Source organism: Hyperoodon ampullatus, assembly GCF_949752795.1.
Source record: "Hyperoodon ampullatus genome assembly, chromosome: 19".
NCBI lineage: Eukaryota > Metazoa > Chordata > Mammalia > Artiodactyla > Ziphiidae > Hyperoodon > Hyperoodon ampullatus.
Window position 1 is genome coordinate 31,737,656 of NC_136932.1, and position 12,634 is coordinate 31,750,289.

The following is a 12,634-nucleotide window of genomic DNA, read 5'->3' on the forward strand; positions in this document are numbered from 1 at the left end:
CCGAGGAGAGCGGGCGCCCCGCCCCTCGCTTTCTTCCTGGACCGCGCCTCGCTGCGCCTCCCCCACCGCCGACCCCGCGTCCCGCGCGGGCCTGAGCTCCGGGCTCCCGCGGGTGCGGGACGCGGGCTGCGTGTGCCGCCCGGCCTGCGGGCCTGGAGGCTCCAGGGGGCTCCCTGAGTCCGGGGCCGGGCCCCTGCTCGCCCGCGTCCCCACGCAGACGCCATGGCTGAGCCCCTGAAGGAGGACGACGGCGAGGACGGCTCCGGAGAGCCCCCCGGGCCGGGGAAGGCGGAACCCACCGGCCCCGCCGCCTCCGTGGCGGCCAAGAACCTGGCCCTGCTGAAGGCGCGCTCCTTCGACGTGACCTTCGACGTGGGGGACGAGTACGAGATCATCGAGACCATTGGCAACGGGGCCTACGGGGTGGTGTCCTCCGCGCGCCGCCGCCTCACCGGTGAGCGACCCGCCCGGCCTTGCTCGCACGTGTGGAAACCGGTTCCCGGGGGCTGAGACCAGCCCAGTCCCAAGTAGCCAGCGGGGACGCTGGGATGTGAATGCTGGGTCAAGTCAGCAAGCATAGGTTGGGTGCCTCTGGGGGCCGGCCTCTGTATTGGGCTCGGGTCTCTGAAACTCTGGTGGCTTTGCCAGCGCATCAGCCTACTTCCTCCTTAGGTGACAGTCCGGGTTAGACCCGAATAGAGGTTCTCCAGAGTGTGTTCTGGAGCCAGAGACTGCCGCTCGGGGTTGGTGGTGGGATGGATGAGGTCTGAGATGCAGAGTGTAGGGAGGTAGAGAGCACAGGTGTGAGAGTCTAGAGTCTACCACTAACTAGCTGTGCAACGCCCAGCAAGCTGCTGAGCCCAGGTCTCCACATCTCTAACTTTGAGCTATGAGTACCTGCCTCAGGAAGGAGAAGGGGAAATCTGATAACGTGTGTACTATGCTTAGCACAGAGCCTGGCACAAAGTAGGTACTCTGTAAGTGGTAGCTGTTGTCACTTGCATCTGCAAAGGGAGGTATTGAAAGGGGCCTTGTGCTACTCTGCAGCTAACCAAGGTACCTGGTGGCATCTGCTTTTCCCCTGTTCCCCAGGCCAGCAGGTGGCCATTAAGAAGATCCCTAACGCTTTTGACGTGGTGACCAATGCCAAGCGGACCCTCAGGGAGCTGAAGATCCTCAAACACTTCAAGCACGACAACATAATTGCCATCAAGGACATCCTGCGGCCCACTGTGCCCTATGGCGAGTTCAGATCTGTGTAAGGAGTGGGGATGCAAGAGGGAGGCCGAGCAGGGACCTTTTCTGAACGCTGGGGCCATGTTGCTGAAGTTCTAGAAAGGTAGCTGAACCTAATGTAGGGCAGGCTGGGAAAATTCCTGCGATTCCGGGATCAGTGCTCCCTTAGGGCTTTGCCAGGGATACATGTGATTCCTCAAGAAGAGTGCAGAAGTAACAGTTTTATAGGACCTCAGTATGTAGCTTGGCAAACGTAGGACGTTCATTCTGTATCTGTACCTGCCTATTCCCGTAGCAGACATCACTAGTCAATCACAGAACACTGTCCTACAGAAAATGGAGAAGACTTGACAGTTTTCATCATAGTCTTTCAAGCAGCCACTACCAAACAATGGAGAGGGCTCCCGAACAAAACATGTTGGCCGGCCTGGTTTAGTCCAACCCGACCTTTGCTCTGATGGTGAAACTAGATCTGGAGAGAAAAGCGATTTCACTTCACTTAAGTTAATGGAAGAGTTGTAGAGAATCTAGAATTTTCATACCCAGTGGGTGGCCCCTACAGAGTCTGAGAGTAAGGCCATGACCTTTCTGGAGCGGGAGGGCGTGGTGAGGCTGGGGCTGGAGGGTGGGCAAGACAGCCCCTGCCTGTCTCCCCTGCCCCTCAGCTATGTGGTTCTGGACCTGATGGAGAGTGACCTGCACCAGATCATCCACTCCTCACAGCCGTTGACGCTGGAGCACGTGCGCTACTTCCTGTACCAGCTGCTGCGGGGCCTCAAGTACATGCACTCGGCTCAGGTCATCCACCGCGACCTCAAGCCCTCGAACCTGCTGGTCAATGAGAACTGCGAGCTCAAGATCGGGGACTTTGGCATGGCCCGAGGCTTGTGCACCTCGCCCGCCGAGCACCAGTACTTCATGACCGAGTACGTGGCCACGCGCTGGTACCGTGCCCCCGAACTCATGCTCTCGCTGCATGAGTACACGCAGGCTATCGACCTGTGGTCCGTGGGCTGCATCTTCGGGGAGATGCTGGCCCGCCGCCAGCTCTTCCCAGGCAAAAACTATGTGCACCAGCTGCAGCTGATCATGATGGTGCTGGGTACCCCGTCGCCGGCCGTGATTCAGGCCGTCGGGGCCGAGAGGGTGCGGGCCTACATCCAGAGCCTGCCGCCACGCCAGCCTGTGCCCTGGGAGACGGTGTACCCGGGTGCCGACCGCCAGGCCCTCTCCCTGCTGGGGCGCATGCTGCGTTTTGAGCCCAGTGCCCGCATCTCAGCGGCTGCCGCCCTTCGCCACCCCTTCCTGGCCAAGTACCACGACCCCGATGACGAGCCTGACTGTGCCCCGCCCTTTGACTTTGCCTTTGACCGCGAAGCCCTCACACGGGAACGCATTAAGGAGGCCATCGTGGCCGAGATCGAAGACTTCCATGCACGGCGCGAGGGCATCCGCCAGCAGATCCGCTTCCAGCCTTCCCTACAGCCTGTGGCCAGTGAGCCCGGCTGCCCCGATGTTGAGATGCCCAGTCCCTGGGCTCCCAGTGGGGACTGTGCCATGGAGTCCCCTCCGCCGGCCCCGCTGCCGTGCCCCGGCCCTGCGCCCGACACCATCGATCTGACCCTGCAGCCGCCCCTGCCGGCCAGTGAACCAGCCCCTCCAAAGAGGGAGGGAGCCATCTCAGACAACACCAAGGCTGCCCTCAAGGCTGCCCTGCTCAAGTCCTTGCGGAGCCGGCTCCGAGGTGCCTGGCAGAGGCCGCGGCTGGCTGGGGAGCGAGAGGCAGCGGGGCCCCAGGCCTGGACAAGCTCTTACCGTCACCCTCCCGTCTTCTCTGCAGATGGCCCCAGCGCCCCCCTGGAAGCTCCCGAGCCTCGGAAGCCGGTGACAGCCCAGGAGCGCCAGCGGGAGCGGGAGGAGAAGCGGCGGCGACGGCAGGAGCGGGCCAAGGAGCGGGAGAAGCGGCGGCAGGAGCGGGAGCGCAAGGAGCGGGGCGCTGGGGCCTCCGGGGGCGCCTCCGCCGACCCGCTGGCCGGGCTGGTGCTCAGCGACAACGACCGCAGCCTGCTGGAGCGCTGGACTCGCATGGCCCGGCCCCCGGCCCCCGCGCCCACGCCGCCCCCCGCCCGGCCCCGCAGCCCGCCCGTGGGCCCTGCAGCCCAGCCCGCGGGCCCCCTGCCGCAGCCCGCCTGCCCGCCCGCCGGGCCTGCGCCCGCTCCGCCCCACACCGCCGCCTCCTCCGGCCTCCTGGCCCCCCGGCCGCTGGGGCCCCCCCCTGGGCTGCCTGGCCCCAGCGCCCCGAGCGTTCTGCCTTACTTCCCCTCTGGCCCACCCCCTCCAGACCCCGGAGGGGCCCCTCAGCCCTCCACCTCCGAATCTCCTGACGTCACCCTGGTGACCCAGCAGCTGTCCAAGTCGCAGGTGAGGGGAGAGGGCTGGCCGTGGGGATGCCTGGATTTGAATCCAGGGGAGGTGAACTTGGGAGGTCGTTGGGGGCAGGAGAGGCTGTGCTGTGTCCTGGTCCCATGGAGCGGAGCGGCAGACGGGGCTCGAGCTCTCCTAGCCTGCCTGCTCACTCGCGAAGGAGCGTAGCGCTGATGAGCCGGTCGTTGGAGACCCCAGCCCACACTCAGTGTTTGTTGAGGCTGGGGCTGTCACCACAGGTGTCCAGGCCCGCTCAAGGGCAGTGTCAGGGTGGGGTGCCCTGCAGACCTCAGTTGGCGCTGGGTGGTTCCCGCGTTGTAAGCTGCCACCATCCCCTGCAGGTGGAGGACCCCTTGCCCCCCGTGTTCTCCGGCACCCCAAAGGGCAGTGGAGCGGGCTATGGCGTTGGCTTTGACCTGGAGGAATTCCTAAACCAGTCTTTCGACATGGGCGTGGCTGACGGGCCACAGGACGGGTAAGAGCTGGGCCGGGACTCCGGAATGGGCTGTGGCTAGGGGCTCCCAGCACAGGAGGAGCCCCTCACCCCGCTCTCCCCCTTGCCGCCCTCAGCCAGGCCGACTCAGCCTCGCTCTCAGCCTCCCTGCTTGCCGACTGGCTCGAGGGCCACGGCATAAACCCTGCCGACATCGAGTCCCTGCAGCGTGAGATCCAGATGGACTCCCCCATGCTGCTGGCTGACCTGCCTGACCTCCAGGAGCCCTGAGGCCCGCAGTCTGTGCCTTGCTGCCAGGGGCAGACCCAGCTCCAAGATCCGCAGGACCGTTCCCGAGGGCTGGAGCCCCGGGCCTGACGGGGGAAGCTCAGCTCGGATTATTCTGCAGGTTCATCTCAGACCCACCCTGCGGCCTTAAGCGGCCACCTGAGCCAGCACGAGCCACGGCAGGAGGGGCAACCCCTACCCCCCCGAGCGATACTTTTCAGTATTGTATTTTTATTATTATTATTATTACATTATTATTATTACACAATTTTTTTTGCCATCGAAACGAAGCCTGTGAAATATAAGGTTCCCTTTAGCGCCTGTCTCCAGGGCGTGTTTCTGGAGTTAAGGGCAGGGTGCCATCAGTGGGGGAACCAGAGCTTGGGGGCCAAGCAAACGCATCTGCGTGCACAACAGCCAAGGCCAGTTCATTCAGGTCCTGAGGTTTATTAAGACCTCCACTCCCCACTTGCTCCCAGCCCCACAGAGGTTGCCCTCTGCCACCTCGCACGGTCAGACTCACCCCCGGGGCGGGTGGGGGGACCTCACAAGCTGTGCCTATCTTGGCTGTGGCTGTTCTAGTGTGGCTTGCGGTAGCCGGGGTGAGACACGGTTTGGATGTCGAGCTTCGGGTGCCTGGGACGGGCAGGCGGGGGAAGCTGAGCGGGAGAGTTACACGGGGCTGGGGGCCTGTGGTGCTCGCCGCTGGGAGGGAGGTGAGGGGTGGGAGGTTCTCTGCTGGCTGGCGGGACTGCTAGGGCGTGGCGGTGGCGGCCACACGCAGGTGGCGTGGCGTGTGCCGGGAGTGGGTCGGACTGCGCCGCCGGTCTCCCGGCGCAGGGCCCTGGCGGAGGCCGCAGTCGGGAAGCCGGCTAAGGTGGGACACCGGCCCGCAGCCTTCCGGACAGGGTCCGAGTCCAGGCCGGGTGGCGGTGCCTTCCGGAGGTCTGGGAGGCCGCCGACGTGTAGCCGTGTGGAGGGGAGCGGAGGCCCGGCCGAAAGGTGGGCGTCGTGGGTGTGAGGGGAGCGGTTGGGCTGGAGCCACAGGGCCCCCGGGAGAGGCGGGCGCTGAGGGCAGCGGGGCGGGGCGGCAGAGAGGGGGCGGGGCCGCGAGGCGGGGCCGGCGCCTCAGGCCCGGCGGATCTTCATCTCGGTGCGCTTGAGGGAGTAATAGAAGCCCTTCCACTGGGCCCAGTTGATGCCGTTGGCGTAGGAGAGGTGGGAGCCGCCGAGGTAGAAGCCGTTGAGGTTGGCGAAGTGGCAGCTGCGGAACCAGAAGGCGCCCGACGAGAGGGCCGCGCAGTTCTGCACGAAGAGGTCCTGGTCCCGGTCGAAGGTGGAGAACTTCTGGCCGCTGTGGTAGGACAGGGAGTCGCCTGGCGGAGGGGAGGGGCAGCCTGGGGACAGGGCCTCTCCCGAGCCAGACGCTGGGTAACTGTGCGTCCGCAGCTCGCGGGACCGCCTGGGTGCGGGGGCAGCCCGGCCTCCCCCCAGCCCCTCCGCGGCTGGCAGGAGCGGGTACCTGCCCCGCCGTCCTCGAAGCCCGACACGTGGAGGCTGTAGCCGTCCTCCTCGGCGCTGACTGCGTTGGGCGAGATGGAGAATTCGGCGTACTTGGCGAAGGCCGTGTTGTTCTCGAAGTCCTCCAGGTCCACCCGCAGCTCATACTTCTGCTTCAGTGTCAGGAGGTGCAGGTTCTGCAGCCCTGGGAGGGGGCGGGGGGCGTGCCAGTCAGCGGGGACCTGGCTCTGGGGGCCCCCAGCCTGCCGGGCCCCGCCTTACCCAGCCAGTACTCCCCATCGGCGCGGCCAAAGCCCAGCTTGTAGTCGTTCCAGCCCCGGAAGAAGCTCACTGAGCCGTTGAATCTCTTCTGGAAAACCTGGAGCAGAGAGGATGGGCCTGGACGCTCGAGGGGCCAGGGGGCTGGGGCCTCACCCGGGTGCGGACCCTGTGAGGCTGAGGCGGTTTGTGAGAGGACTAAGCCGGGAGCCGAGGTGAGCCGCGTGCCGGCACCAGCCGGCACCAGGACCCTCGGGGAGCGGCTGCCGAGAGCAGGAAGAGGTGAAGGGGGCGTTCTAGAATTGAGGCGCCTGGGGTTGAGTCCGGCGCCGGCTGTGTGACCTTGGGCAAGTTACTGCACCTCTCTGGGTTTTGGTTCCTCATTTGTAACCTTGCTCCCAGGATTATTGTGAGGATTACAGACACGAACCTACCTTAAGCATCTAGGAGTCTGTGGTGGCAGAGGCGCACACACTGTGCTGTATCGTCCCTGCTTTAGGGACGAAGTCACAGGCTCACAGCCGTGCGGCTTGGCCTCCGTGCCCCCCCCCTCCACTCACCGTCCACTTTCCACCCTCGGTGGTCATGTCACAGAAGACGGGCACAGGCACGCTGGGGCCCGAGGGGTAGATGAGGTACACGCCGTCCTCCTGGTAGCCCTGGGCGTAGATGTCGTCACAGTCCAGGGGCTGCTGTAGGCATGACCTCTCCAGAGCTGAGGGCGGGGTGAGGAGAAGGGGCCTGAGGCACACCAGCCACCTCCGCCCCCCCGGCCCCCCCTTCACCTCCCTCCCCGAGCTGGGGGCGCATACCGTCTGGCCCACCTGCCCCATCTTACAGGCTCAGCCCTGGGGCCCGACTCCCAGCTGCGATGCTCAGGACAGCCCCCTCGCCCAGCCCGTGGGCCGTGCGAGTGCAACAGCTTACCGTCTCCCCGGATCCCCAAGACCTGGGGGACGCAGGGGCCAGTGCAGAGAAGCAGCAGCAGCGACAGAGCCAGAAGAGCCTGACGACAGGAGAACGGGGTCACCCGCCCGGCCCCAGAACCCCCGCCGCCTCTGCATTTGCCCCTCAGACAAACCAGCCCTGCCAGGAGCCCCTGGTCTGCGTTTCAGCCTCCACACCTCCCCTGGACTGAGCCCCGTCCCTTCACAGCCCCCCCACCTGGCGAGGGCTCTCTGCAGGGTGGGCTCAGTCCCCTGTGGCCCTGAGGCCCCCGCCCCGGCCTGGTACCTTCATGCTGCCAGCTGGGCTCCAAGCGTCTGGGTGTCTGCTGCCCCAGACTGCGCCCCAGACTGCGCCGGCCCAGAGTTATGTGCTGGGCCCCCAGCCAGCCGCTCCAGCCCCGCCCCTGTGGCTGCAGAGCCCCCTCTCCCCCTCCCCCGGCACGGAACCGGCATCCACTTACACTGTCAGTGGCGCGGGAAGTGGGCCCCGGCCAAGGGACCACCTGGGCCTCATTAGGCCTGCGGGGCAAAGCAGGAGGAAGTCCACGCCCCAGGGCTCAGACCGGCCCGGACTCCCCCCACCCGGCACCCCCAGCCCCTGCCCCACCTCCTGACGGCCCTCCTGCCCACGTCTGTTTGTTTTCTCCCTCTCCTTCCCTGGCCTGGGTTTCATTATCCGTCGTCGCTGGGGAAAGGCTGAGGTTGGGGGGGTATGTCTGGGTTCTGGGGAGCGGAGGCCCATTCTGGGGGAGCGGAAGGTGGGGTGGGGGACAGCTCCAGAGCTCCTGATGTGGGACCGGGGGCTGGGGCTGGGGGGCAGGGGCAGCGGCCAGGCGTATCCTGGCAGGCCCGGGACATTGCTGAGCCGTGAGCACAGCCTGCAGGCATCCAAGTGCTCTCCGCCAGCCTGAGCCAGGGCCCCTTCCAGCCCCTTCCAGCACCCCTCAGGCCCCCTCCTTCCCCCTCCCCCAGAGGCCTCCTTTGTTTTTCTTCCCCTAGCCGCAGCCCCTTCTTCCAAATGCCTTCACTCGGCTCCCGTCCCACCTCAGACTCCCCTCGGCCCTTCTCAGTCAGTTTCCTCAGCCCTGAAAGGCCGCCTCCTCCTGCCCGGCCCCCTCAGCCTCCAGCCACCCTTTCCCTGCCCCAGTCCGGCAGAGTCCTATGCACAGGCTGCCAGGATGGTCTCCCCTGGGGGCCGCCCTGCCACCCCCTGCTTCGAGCCTCCCTGTGACCTCAGGGCTGAGCCTACACTTCTCACCTTGGATTTGAGAGGAATGCGAAGTGTGGCTGAGGCCTACCTCGAGGGTCTTACCCCTGAATGCTTGTGACTCACAAAGTACAGCCCGGGCCTCACAAGGCTTGTCGAATGGGGGCCCCGCCTGAGCCGGCTCTGTTCCCCGCGCGGCCGCCTGCCATCTCCTTACTTGGCCTTGAGCGCCAGAGGGCAGGGGCTGCGTCTCGACCCTGCGTGGAGCCTGCGTCCACTCACAGGTCAGGTGTCTTCGGAGCACCTGCCATGTGCTGGCTGCCCACGGAACCGCAAACACAGGCACCAGGCAGTTCATCGCACACGTCATGCGTGTTGGGGGCGAGCATTTGTAGAGTGGATGAGACGTGCAGAGGCTCAGAGTAAGAGAGCAGCTCTGGCCCCGGGCCCCCTCCTCACTCCTGCGTCCGCGGCCCCTTGGGTGCTCCCAGCTGGCCCCGGTTCTGTAAGTGCTGGTGAGAGTTGTCACTTCATAGTTGTGTGTGTCCTGGGGGATCTGGAGCCAGCTGCCTGCATTCAGATCCAAGTTGTGCCACCTGTTAGCTGGGTGACCTTGGACAAGTCACCTAGCCTCTCTGTGCCTCGGTTTGCTCCTCTGTAGAACAAGTATGGTCATGGTCTGTCCTTCAGAGGCCTGTGTGAGGATTGGGTAACAGATATGAGGTGCCTAGCACAGGGCCCATAATTGGTAACTTCAGTAAATATGTGCTGTCATCATCATAAATGTAGTAATTGTTCTTCCGTGAACGGACTGCCTTCAATGTGATTTTTATCCTTGTCTGTGGAAGAGATGGTAGCCTTCCTCTCGATAGCCATTCTTCCCTTAGTCCTGAGTAGTGAGGTCCTGATTCTTAGCTGGCCTGATTGTCCAGCTTCCCTTGGTGAGGCCACATGTCTGAATTTTGGCCAAGAAGATGCAAACAGATGTGGTGCAAAGGCAGCAGCTATTCCCTCTTCTTCCAGCCCTCTGTCCTGTTCCTGGGCATGATGGCTGGCACTCCAGCTGCCACCTTGGACAGTGAGGAGGAGGCCCCTTCAGGGCGTGGTGGGAGGTGATGAGGGAGGATTCGTGGAGCAGGTCCAAAGCCAGCTCTGGACTGCCCTTCTCTAGCCCTCTTTTATATGGCAGAGAAAGAAACTTCTATCTAGTTTAAGCCTCTTTGGTTGTTTCTTGTTACACACAGCTGGATCTAATCCTAAAACATCTCTCTTTTCAGCAAATGCCAGCTAATTTTAGCACAGGCTACAGAAAGGAAAATAATGAAAAATCAGTCATCAAAACAAATAATAAAACATGTCCTAAGTCAAGTATCAAAGACTTCTGCTGAGTACAACTAATAAACATAGGAACCCCTCCCCCGCCAAAACCAAAAGAACACAAACCAAAACAAAAAAGGAAAGAGAAAGAATTAAGCAATGGTGTCCTATCAGTCATATTTTGCCTATTAATTTTTTCTTAAAAACTTAATGTATGTGGGTGTGCGAAGCAGGCACTGTGCTTGCTGGGTGTGGTTGAGGCTTGGTTTAACTCTTCAGGGAAAGAAATTTGGCCACAGGTACCGTGAGTCAGTCCTCCCTCTGAAGACAGTGTCTGAGGGAAACCCTTGGACGCACTGAAAGGAGCCCGTATCAGTGGGCACGTTTATTGGCTGCCCAGCGTGGAAATTTCTTCCCATGTCTTGGGGGTCCCCCTGCCTGGAATGAGGGTGCAGTTGGTTGGTTTAGCTGATCCAATGCACGGCCCTGGGCTCCACTTTGGGAGGGGCTAACTCAAGCAGGGGCAGGGGGACTCCGTTCTTGAGGTGCTGGTCACCCAGAGGCATCTGGTCCCGGGCCCCAGGCTGGTTGGCGGTGGTGACCTTGCAGGCGAGGTGCTGAGTCATGTTGGCTCTGCTTGGGCCGCAAGCCCTGAGCTTGGGTCTCGGCCCTCCTGGCGCCTGGTTCGCTCTGCCCATTGTTAGGGGTCTGAGGAAGATGCCCCTGTGGTAGGTGAGGGGCTTCTCTGACCGGCGTTGTCGGGGCAGGCGGCTGCCTGAGCGGGGGTGGGTGGCAGTGAGGGGCTCCGAGGCTGCGGAGTGGTAGGCACGGAGGGGACGGTCTGTCAGGAAGCTGCTGCCCGCTGGGCAGGCCCGCCTGCTGCAGAGCTGGTTCCAGGAGGTGAGGGCTCCCATCCCATGGGCCTTGCATGGGTCTCTTGCCCACCTCCTTGGCGTTTGCCTCTCCGCTCCACCTTTCTCTGTCCTGCTCTGTCCCCAGGGCGCCACTGTTCCTGTGGCCCCAGCTTCCAGCAGGATTCGGCCAGTGGGAGGCACTGGCAGGACAAGGGGGGAGGGAGGTTCGGGTGTTCCCCCCAGGCCCTGTCCTGCCCAGGACCGCAGTCTGCTCATGGCTGTGCTCCCTCCACACCCCCAGGGACGGCTCCCCGCCGTAACCCCCTCACTGGCCCTGACAGCCCATCTCTTCCCCTTATCCCTGCAGCCCAGGAGGGCCCCGGGTACCTCGACGCCCCCCATGCTGGTTTCCTTAAGGCCCACATCCAGGTGACCGTCCCTTCATGGAATGCTCTACAAAACAGCTGAGTCTGCCTTAGTTTCCAGCCAGGACCCTGGTTGACAAAGGTCTTTGGTTTTGTCCTGAAAGCCCAGCAGCCTGTGGAGTGTCTCAGACCACAGCTAAGGACGAGACGCCCACGTCTCCCACAGCAGGGGGTACGTCCCCCAACCCAGACGGAATGAGCGGCTCCGAGGGAGACGGGTCTGCCTGTCGGAAGGAAGGAGGGGTCTGGCTGAGCTGCTGGCCCCGGGCCCCTCCCCAGAGGCCACGGGAAGGGGCAGGGCCCTGGTGGTTACTGCAGGACAAGGGTGTGGTGTCCCTTGGGGCGTCAGGTCAGACCGCATCAGGCCCGCCCTGTGGTCGGCTTCAGCAGGTGACTTTCGGGGGACACAGGCCAGCCCATAACCCCCGTGCAGGCAGCGGTGAACAGACACACAACCTCACCCGTCCTGGGGCCAGAGGGGAGAATTTGAGACGGTGCCGTGATGACAGGTGTGTGGTGGGCAGAGGGGGCCACGCGGGAGAGGTGTCGCCAGCATGGGTCCCGACGGGTGGGGGCCATCCGGGGTGTGGGCTCCTTCCCTCCCGTGTTTTCCTTCTTGAAAGGGGGGAGATTAGGAGGGATTTGGCGTCGTCCCCCCCTTCACCTTGTTCTGGTTTGGGGCAAGTTCAGTGGACGGAGCTCAGAATGTGGCCGAGAGAAGACGCGTCGGGGGCGGGGGTGGGGGCGGGGGCGGATTGGTGCTGGGCTCAGACCTTCGAGGTGGACCCGGAGGCCTTTGGGGTTGGGGTGTCTGGGGCTCATGTAACCTAGGAGCGTGGCTTCATTTCGGTGTGTGAATTTTGTGGATGCTGCGTGCTGGGAAGGAAACACATGGAGGTTTTGGGGTTTTGGTTTTAATGTAATCAAATGAATGGCTGCACATCCTCGGGGGAAAAGGGTGCTTGAAGGCCCTTTTTGGAGAGCAGCAGCGTCCACCCTGGTGTCGGAGGAGTCCGATGGTTCCTCCTGTTTCGCCGTGTGGCCACTTGGTGGCCCTTCCACACGGGGAGGCTTGTGTCCTCCTCCTGGGTAGGTTTTTCTCTGTCACCTCTTCATTCCGTTTTCTCTGTTCTCTTCCCGATTATTTTATTAGTTGATGCTGGGTCTCCCGAATGGATCCTTACTTGTCCTTACCTTTTCTCTGACATTTTCCATCTCCGTTTTTAATTCTAAAAATGATTCATGGGGGTGGTACTGAATCAAACTCAGGTGTGCTCGCCCACGAGTGTTAAAGCCGACCTGCTGACACCAGGTTGTGGTGAAGGAAAGTGCAGCGTTAACTTCAGGGCCACAAGGAGAACCCGAACTCCCTCAGGGCTTTCAGGGAGGGTTTATAAAGACAGAGTGAGGGAGGGGGTCGAGCGGTGTGTGGTCAGCTCTTGGACATTATTCTGATTGGTTGGTGGTGAGATAACAGAGTGATGTTTCCGGAATCTCAGTCAACCTTCTGGTTCCAACCTGCCTGGGGTCTATGTGCTGGTGGTCAGCATGTAGTTAACTTCTTCCACCTGGTGGGGGGTTTTCAGTATCTGCAAAACAGCTCAAGGATATGGCTCAGGATGTTATCTACAGCCCTTGAGGAGAAACTAAAGGTCCTTGACTTTGCTTTATGGCCAAACTGTTATTATTTCGTCTTGCTTGACTTTTTTCCTTTGTTTCTGTAT

General features: G+C 62.5%; 2 protein-coding genes across 3 annotated transcripts; one reads left to right on the plus strand and one right to left on the minus strand.

Annotated features, from left to right (window-relative positions):
• Nucleotides 1-222: 222 nt before the first annotated feature.
• On the plus strand, nucleotides 223-4,407 carry MAPK7 (mitogen-activated protein kinase 7; the record flags this gene model as incomplete). Of its 2 annotated transcripts, XM_079724661.1 has the most annotated exons (6): nucleotides 223-454; nucleotides 1,093-1,258; nucleotides 1,902-2,980; nucleotides 3,077-3,657; nucleotides 4,002-4,135; nucleotides 4,231-4,407. In XM_079724661.1, 6 exons carry the CDS (start codon nucleotides 223-225, stop codon nucleotides 4,382-4,384), a joined length of 2,346 nt encoding a protein of 781 aa, XP_079580787.1. In that variant the 3' UTR covers nucleotides 4,385-4,407. The 2 variants fall into 2 exon arrangements, with proteins under 2 accessions (XP_079580787.1, XP_079580788.1); XM_079724662.1 differs by lacking the exons at nucleotides 223-454; nucleotides 1,093-1,258 and having other exon boundaries at nucleotides 1,906-2,881.
• Nucleotides 4,408-5,493: 1,086 nt separating this feature from the next.
• MFAP4 (microfibril associated protein 4) lies at nucleotides 5,494-10,887 on the minus strand (the record flags this gene model as incomplete). The annotated part of the gene is made up of 9 exons (XM_079725548.1): nucleotides 5,494-5,757; nucleotides 5,904-6,086; nucleotides 6,164-6,260; nucleotides 6,721-6,875; nucleotides 7,088-7,166; nucleotides 7,569-7,626; nucleotides 10,145-10,442; nucleotides 10,577-10,685; nucleotides 10,873-10,887. The coding sequence occupies 9 exons, from the start codon at nucleotides 10,885-10,887 to the stop codon at nucleotides 5,510-5,512; spliced, it is 1,242 nt and encodes a 413-aa protein (XP_079581674.1). The 3' UTR covers nucleotides 5,494-5,509.
• Nucleotides 10,888-12,634: the final 1,747 nt, after the last annotated feature.